This window comes from Egretta garzetta, unplaced genomic scaffold, assembly GCF_000687185.1.
Source record: "Egretta garzetta isolate BGI_Z169 unplaced genomic scaffold, ASM68718v1 scaffold342, whole genome shotgun sequence".
NCBI classification, from domain to species: domain Eukaryota; kingdom Metazoa; phylum Chordata; class Aves; order Pelecaniformes; family Ardeidae; genus Egretta; species Egretta garzetta.
Window position 1 is genome coordinate 396,225 of NW_009258887.1, and position 8,770 is coordinate 404,994.

An 8,770-nucleotide genomic window follows, 5' to 3' on the forward strand; every position below is an offset into this window, starting at 1 on the left:
CCCAGATGTGTTTTGGCAGGATAGAATGGATGGTAACTCCATGCTCCTGATAACCAGGAATTTTCCTATGATTAGGAGCCTATGTAGAGTCTTAATTCTGGCCACATTCACATTTTTATAGATTCAGTAACCTCACTGGAGCTGTTCTTAATTCACACTTACATAAGTGAGATCAGGGTCAGATCTCATATTTCTGCCCTTGTGGACATCTCCCGGATGTCTAGTAAAGCAGTTTTTGCTTGCCCTAAGCTTTTCTGACTTGTTCACACTTTTCACTTTGAAAGCAAAGCTTCTATCCTGGTCTGCTCCTCTCCAGATCCCATATGCAGCTTTCTAATTAAATACTGATTCTCACAGCAACCTCTCTGAAGTACAGTGCAATTGAAGGAAGCAAAGTATTCTGGGAAGAACAACTTCAACATTTGACAACTTTCAAACAGAAAAAACAATCATTGAACACAAACAGCCATCAGCATTTGCAAAATAGATTGTCCTTTATACTGAAACATCATTAAAATAAGTTGACTGATTTTTATCAGACTGAAACTTACCCAAGTGCAAGCTGTCGACATACCACTGTTGCATCGTTATTGTCCCAGTGGCTCCCACAGATTGTTCCCCAGACTCCATTCAAATAAACCTCCACTGTACCTTCAAACTCATTCTTCCCACCCTGGAGTCTCACTGACCCTAGTTAAAAAAAAATAAAAATTAAGCCTCCAAGATAGTCCATTGCTCAATTAATGTATCCCACACAAAGACTTCAAACCTGATTTTCCCTCTGCAGAGAGATTTCCTGTTTCATGTCTTACCATCTTTGTGCTCTTTGGGTGAGCTGCTTCTAAGAAGCACTCTGGCACATCTAACATTCTCATACAGTGATATACTACAGGAGATAACCTTATTTTTCACATGAGGAAAACATTTGGCTTCTTATACTGAAATTACATCACATTTCTGATCCTTCTGATGCTGCAACTTAGTTAAAGATCTAACAAAAGGAAGAATGTATAGGCTACACATAGTTATTTAAGCGTGGTTACCTCTACCCAAATGAGCAAAAAGTGTGTATATATATGAGTTCTATACTTTTATCTTCCACATAATTCCATCCAACTTAGGGGGATCGGAAAACAACCACATGGATTGCATAGCTTTTGCTCTGACCCATGTAACATTATGCATGTCACGGATGTCAGCAGTTTATTTTAGCCAAAGAATGCATTTGTTCATACTTCTCAGACCAGAAAAACATTGGTTGTAGTTCTATTAATTCATCAGAGGTCTTTATCAAATTCTCAGACAAAACAAGCTAAAAACATGAGGAATCATCTAAAAGAAGTGAAAAATAGAGTCTGCTTCTTGGGAGCTTACAGAACACAGAAATCCAAGAAAATAAACAGGTTTTGCATTTTTTTATTACAGTAGTTTTACTTGAGATGCCAGATGCATCTGCTGTTGAAGGTAGCCAAGTGCCACTGGTAAAGGAGGGGAAAAGCTGGTCATGGGCATAACTCTGCAGAAGCACAATAAAGAATCATAACAAAGCAGTAATTCAACAAGAAATAATACATTTCTGTTTAATTATCAAACATAGCCTAATTGTATGCATTAGTATTGCCTGCAATCTCAGTTAATCCATCTGCCTCGGTTCTGTGATCTACTTAAAATCAGAAGCTACACTATTATCCAGTTTACAGGGGTTTTAGCACTGGGAGAAAACAGTCCATGTTTGTACCTGCATTTCACTGTATATGTGTTCATGTATGTAATAATAATAGGTAGATCCACTTTTTCTTCTCAGCTTTCACTCAGATTCTGTCCTGGTTTTAATTTAGTTCAATGTATTTTATAAAACCAGGAAGCCAAACGACTGCCAAATAACTCGAGGAATTAATTAACCTCAAACTTGGTTTTATGTGTTCCTTTTTGCCTCCTGTTTACTTTCTCAGCAGTAACTTACTGTGTGGTAAATTACAAACAAATTTTATTCAACTCATGTTGCAGAGTGAGCTATCGTTCCGAATAGAGGATTATTAATGAGTTAATTATAACAGTACTGTAGACGTGTTGCACATTGTTTATCTGTCTTTATACTTTTTCTCTTTGCGTTTTTCTGTCACATACAGACAGTCTGGAATTTTGTTTATTTCTGCTCTCCACTAGACTTTTGTATAGACTATTATTTTCACTTGAAACATCAACTGCAGTCGTAGCAAAGTGATTCCTGACATACCAGAAAGCAATTTTGAAGATGTCATCTCCAAAAATAAGTTTATTTTTGTATATGATTGCTTACAGTCCTGCATGACACCTACTGAAATCAATACAGTGTTTCCTGTGTACACATTACACAATATTTCTATTCAAATATTTGAAGAATAAAATTCTCTTCTAAGGTCTCCATGGCAGAACTTGACTCACTCCTCTTTCTCTATTTACAGAATTCCCAGTGACAACAGTGGAAGAATTTATTCATGTACACAGAGCAAAAGCTAGCACATCAGAAACTCTTTTCCCAACAGCTAAAAATGAAAGAAATCTGAAATCCTTTGCATCTCCAGTAGAAGCCCCAGGAAAGAAGTTTGAAAAACACAGAGTTCTCACTGTGGACACCTACCATTAGACAAAGAAAACAGCCTTTCCCTCACCACCCACTCCCCTAAAGAACCCTGGGTCATCCCAGTTGAAGTGGGAAGACATGCTACTGGTGTCAGTTGGTAAGGAAGGGAAAAGACTGGAAGGGACAGTGCCTTATTTCCATGTGCCTGTGGGAAAAGACATAGTTGATAACAATAAATGAGGTATTTTTAAAAAATTCATCTAATATCTCAACAAAATATTTTGGTTTGCCTTTTTCCTGTAGATTTACAGCTGTGTACGGGAACACCATGTTTTATGAAGGGTAGTAGCATTCATAACAGACTTTTGTTTATGTCGCAAGGAAATACAGTAAAGAACCAGCTTCTATCATATAGAAGAGGAAACACACAAGATGATTGTTAAAGGTAATTTTGTAACAAATTTAAAATATTCTTGATTTTCACCTGTTAAGTTAATCTAGAAAGAAATAAAGCCTATTTTTACATGTAACATATGCACTTTGAAGTATGTATCAACCTATATCATATGACAAGTCATAATTATGTAGCAAGCAAATCAAAGAGCACACTAATTAGAAAATTATTTCACTGTTGTTTACTCAAAATGTTGCAGTATTCAGACCCCTGGTGGTTATTTTACTGGATCAAGAGATAGATTAGTTACCATAACATGGATACCTCGTAAAAACATAACAGAACTTTAAAATACAGACTTTCATTTTAGTAGCTTATTTTTTCTTTCCAATAGATAAAACTCTTACTTCATAATGAAACACAGATCTGTGTTTCATGTGTAAATTGATGATAGGGAATTGCAAGATGACCAACATCATCTGCCACCATGTATGTTTATGCTGTATTACCAAGTATTACTCATTACAATTGCCATGTATTACTCATGATTCAGTCTTTGTTATTAAGAACGTGTTCATATTTTTATTGCAAGGGAATCAGTGTTCGCATTGTTAAAATGACCGGGAAACATTTTCACTTCATAGGCCCCAAGAAAACTAATATTTTAGCATGATTAAAAGGGTAATGGTTAATTCTTAATTTCACTGGTTAAGTCTTCTACTGTTACATTTTAACTCTTCAAGCCCATACTGTACCTCAACATGTGTGCGCAAGGGGCTTCCTTCTGTGCTCCCCCTAGGGCACAAGAAGCTCTGGAGAAGAGCATCCAAATTACTCCTTAGAAAAAAAGGCCTAGCTTAAGTGTTTGCATTGGAGGCTCTAGGTTTCCGGAGTCATAGCTATGGTAGCATCTCTATTTTTTAAGCTGTAAGTTTTCAGCTCTTTTAGTTGCTGAAGAAAACTAAATATGCTGGGAGTAGAGCTAATGTGGTAATATCTACTCTGGCTTTTATGCAATGCTTTGAGAAACTCACACTCTCCCCTCTCCACCAACTCAGTACAGTGTCATGCCTCTGTTTTAAAGTGCTTATCAAACCTTCACTGCCTCAACACCAAGCTCAACAGCAGGGAACATGAGTACAGGGATCCTGCCTGTGGCTCTCAGTGCCCTCCTCAGCACAGGTCAGGAAGAGGAAGGATGAGGAGAGGTGAACTGACCCCATGGGAGTTAGAAACAAGGGCACAGGACCACAAAGCTGGCCTACTCTAGGACATATACTGTGGTCTTACGACAGACTTAATTCAGCCCTATACTGAAGAATACAAAGCTACTGTCTTGACAGAAACTCCTTAATTTATATACGCTCAAAAAATCTGTATGCGTTTCTTCTAATTATGTTCTAGCCAAGGTTACTGACAGTCAATTCATGTTGTTTACATACAGTCTGGTAACTTTAGTTGCCCTGGTATCTGCCCAAGTCAGAGTCTTTCCTATCTGCTCTCACTGTTTAAAAGAGATTAAGTTATACTTGCAAATGCGAGGAAGTAAGGGTATCCAGTGGGTGCTGCCGAGACTTGCTCCGCAACACCTGCCATATAGGCTCAAGATGAGACACACAGGAAAAAAGGGAGAGGAAAACCCCTCAGCCAACTTTTAATTAACTCCAAAAAGCAGCAGAGCTTCAAAGGAATTGTGCTGTTGTGCTTGGCCTCTTTTCCTGTACCATTCTCATGTCCAGAGATGCTGGGTAACTTCAAACCCCATTTTATTTTCTACTTTCACTGAGAACAAGCATTGTTACTGCGTGTGGCTGAATTGCAAACAGAATGGGAATCACTTCCACTTCTGCTGTACGTGTAAGGCCTGCAGCTGTGGGGTTTGTGGTGTTGGCTAAAGGTGTGCCAGTAGTTTCTTCATTAATACCTGTGTCCAAAGGTTTGTCATTTGGCCATAAATGTAGATTTGGAGAAGAGGGATCAGAAGTAGAAGTTGCCTGTGCCTTTCACCCTGGTGCTGAGTGCTCTGAAATTGAAGATTTAAAGCAAAGCAAAAGAAATATTTTGAATGTTGGAAATCTGTAAAATCAGCAAATATTTTTAATTCTGCTTTCATTTCCAAGGTATTCCAACATGGAGTAGTGCCCCAGAAAGGCCCTGCACTGACAATTCATCTCTGTTGCCTCGGAGTCAATTAGGTAAGTCCAAAATGTGAGGGTCTCCCACTGATGCATGCTGCATATGCCATGTAACCACATTACAACTCACAGTATTTCAGAACACTAGTGGGTAATTCATAACACATATAAAAGAACCTATCCCAGTTTCAGAATGAAACTAATTCATTGGTTTGCATGAGGTACTTGTAAAAAGCTATCTGTAGTGTAAGTCAAATCAAACACCAGTTCACATCAATGGAAGCTTTTCTTCCCTCCCAGGATTGCGCCTGGCTAAAATCAAAGAAATTAATCCCGTTGACTTCAGCAAAGCTATGGACGACGCTCGCTGCAGTCAATGAATGCCATTGCCCATCACTGTCCTAAGCACTGCTCTTAGTCTAAAATTATAACTATTTTCTCCTGGTACTTTATTCTTGAAAAAAAGAGTGCATCCATCTGAACTACTTTTTAAGGACTATCTTAAGAACTTTAGCAGATAGCAGTATCGCATACTCAAGGATCCTTGTATTAGAAGTTTCATGAATATTGTATGTGTTGAGCGTGTAATGTGCTGAACTGCTTCCTCTGCAGCAGTGAGATTCATCATGTCAACGATCAGTGTGTTTAAAGCTCTGAAAAAATAAACTGAAGTGTTAGGAATGTAATGGGCTCTAAAGGACTGAAGTTGTCTTACATGGTACAGAGCCGCAGAAAATGAGGGGTCTTATGCTGTGCAGCTGTAATAAGAATGGTTCCAGAAGAGCTGCTTCTTAGAAGGAAAATCTAGACATTCATGTTTAATTTTTCATCATATTTTTTTCTTTAACCCTATGCTATTAAAAAAACCAAAACTGCAAAAGACCTTCTGTCAGCTGTGCCTGGACTGTGGTATAACAGGTAGGGAGAATAATCCAGTGTTTATGAGCCTGGGGCTTGATGCTTCTCTCCCAAAAGTTTAGCGAAGTGTTATTTGATTTGCATTAGTGGAACTACCCTGTGATAAAATGAATTTAAATGGAAAGACTCTACAATCTGGCCGTTCTGGAGATGTGTATTTTATTTCCAGTTCTGCCACTGATTGGTAGTGTGACCTCTGGCAAAGACGCTAACCCTCTCTTGCATTGTTTCCCTTTTGTAAAATAAAGACAAATAGTTAATCAAAGAACTTTAAATTAGATATGTAACAACATAGCATGAACATGCAGGATACTGTAACTACACGCCACATCAACATTGCGTGGCAGCAGCTGCATCTAGGTACTCAGGTAGGCCTCTTTTTTTGAAGCATGAGTACGTTACAGGTAAGTTGTTATTAGCAGTAACAAAAATACTAAATTCTGCTGGACTTAACGCTGGCTCTGTGTACAGAGTACTCTCATACTCATTTATTTTCCCCTGTGCTCCTTGGTTAAGCATGATAATTTATATATATTTGTATTTGGCTTACTTGCTTTCAAGGCATGAATAAGTAATACTACTCCGATGTCTCTCATTTTAGAAGGAAGGAAATGAAACACCAGAATCGATTATTTTAAAACTATAAAACTGAATTTAGATGCATAGCATAATTGCAAAGGTGGGGTTTTTTTACTTTTTCAGCAATAATGTTAAAATATAAAGCAGTTTAATATATACACTTGCACAAAGTTGAGCCAATTAACTTTGCAGATAAGTCTTAATATTTAAGCTAGAAAAGCCAGGAGATTTACACATAAGGCTCTGAACATGGCATTGCATTTAGTTAGTGCAGGTGCCTAATAACTGAGTGTGGGCTTCCTTAGCACATGTACTAAAGCCACAGATGCGGGGAGTTTATCTCTGCATGGTCTGTCCTTCTGTAGCTATAAACCACATCATAACACTGCCTTACTTGCATTTCTTTGCTTCTTGTAAGAAAGGAACATACTTCAGGACAAATGTAACAGTAATGTTTATTTCTGGGCAAATGGCTTGATTTCTTCCCATGTTCCACCTTAAGCCACCTCACATGCTCTCTAACTCTTCCGTATGGCCTCCACCAAGGCAGACGCTTGCCCTGTTGATGTCACCGAGGGTTTGCCACCAAGTCCAACAGAAGCAGTTGACCTTTCAGTTAGAAACCATTGGCTATTGTTCAGTAGCTGTGCCCTCCCTCTTAACAAGGGCTAACCTGGATTTCCTTTTTCTGGGGGAAAAAACCCCCAGCATTCTGAAAAGCCTGAAGAAACACAGCTAAACCCAAACCATGTAGTATTTTTGGCTTTTTTTCCCACTTCTATCACATTCATGCTGAACTTACAGGGGATTCTGGAATTTACTTTAGTCAAGTGCAAGATTGGGTTCTTAGCAATAAAATGCCGCATTCTTCTTCACTGTGACATACTAGACCAAGTCCTCACAAAGTATTTTGGGAACCAGACTGAAGACTTCTGAAAAAAGCTATAAATATGATGGGCTAAATCAAAGCAGCAACTGTGGGACCCTTTCCCAAACTCAGACCAGTTAAAGGGCGTGAAGTCGTCTGGATTTTTTTTTCATCTGTGTCTAGTTATCTGTTTTCTCCTCTGTGGCATCAGCTGCCTGGTATTCCTTCCAGAGAAACATCTGTAATGCATAACATTATTCTGTCTTCTTGAAGGAGTACAACATTTGTTTTGGAAGCTGCAATTTTTTTAATGCATAAATGATCAGTATGGACCTTGGTGCCTCCTTATGTTCTTCATGTGGTATCTTACACCAATGTGTATAATTATCACATTGTTCATACTACCATCTTTTTTCAGACACCTTCTAGGGCTATTGTTGGAAGAGAAAGATTACAGTCCTCTTCAGGGATCTGAAAGTAAATTAATAAAAAAACCCCAAACCAACCCAAACCCATCTTCCACAGAACAAAATTATTAATAATGATACTAATGATCAAATTCCTTGCTGACCTTGTGATATTATGAAATATGTACAGGGTAGGGCAACAAAGAAGGGAATTTTTATTTTTGTTGCAACAATTATGCTTGATCATTTTTAGTATAGATATTCTTATTTAAGGAGGAGGTAATACCAGAGCAGAGAAATACAGAGAAAATGTGAAGTCATGCAAAACCAGACTGTACCTGGATATATTTAACGCCAACACTGATGAAATATAAAGCCGATGAACTGCTCGAGGGCTAAACGCTGACCTTACTGTTCAGCCCTTACGCACTGAAAACTTCCACTGGAGTCAGTGAGTTTGCTCGGAGTGCGCAGGGGGAAGCACCGGTCTCTTCGCTGGGCTCTGTCCTCAAGCACCAGCGCTAACTTGCAGACCCCGTTATCCCAAGACGTCGGGCAAAAAAGAAACTATGCGAGCAGTTCGCGTTTAGAGCAGGGCGTCCCTTTGCTTTTCCTTCTGCCACTTGTGTAGAGAAGCGCGCCCTGTTACAAAAGGGGGAATGCCGGTCTCGGCTAACTGAGCCTGCTGAATGCCTACGGCACGGCTGCTTAACGCGGTTTACCTAGTATTAAAATAGCGTCGGAATAAAGCCAGGGAGGACCTTCGTCTTTCCGATGCATCTGCTGATGCAGAAGTTTCAGCTCTCCCCTCGGAAAAGCCTCTGCCGTTCCCTCGGCAAAGGGCGTCCGTCCCCTCCCTCCCGGATCCCTCCGGCGACGGGGAGCCGGCCACGGGGTGCCGAGGCC

At 39.3% G+C, this 8,770-nt stretch overlaps 1 protein-coding gene across 1 annotated transcript in view; it reads right to left on the bottom strand.

The window, feature by feature from the left end:
• PRSS12 (serine protease 12) overlaps window positions 1–8,770 on the bottom strand; it is a 46,711-nt gene that overhangs the window by 34,184 nt on the left and 3,757 nt on the right. Inside the window, exon 3 of the mRNA XM_009634012.1 lies at window positions 552–690. Coding sequence (XP_009632307.1) covers window positions 552–690 — 139 coding nt within the window. The remainder of the gene's footprint in view (window positions 1–551; window positions 691–8,770) is intronic.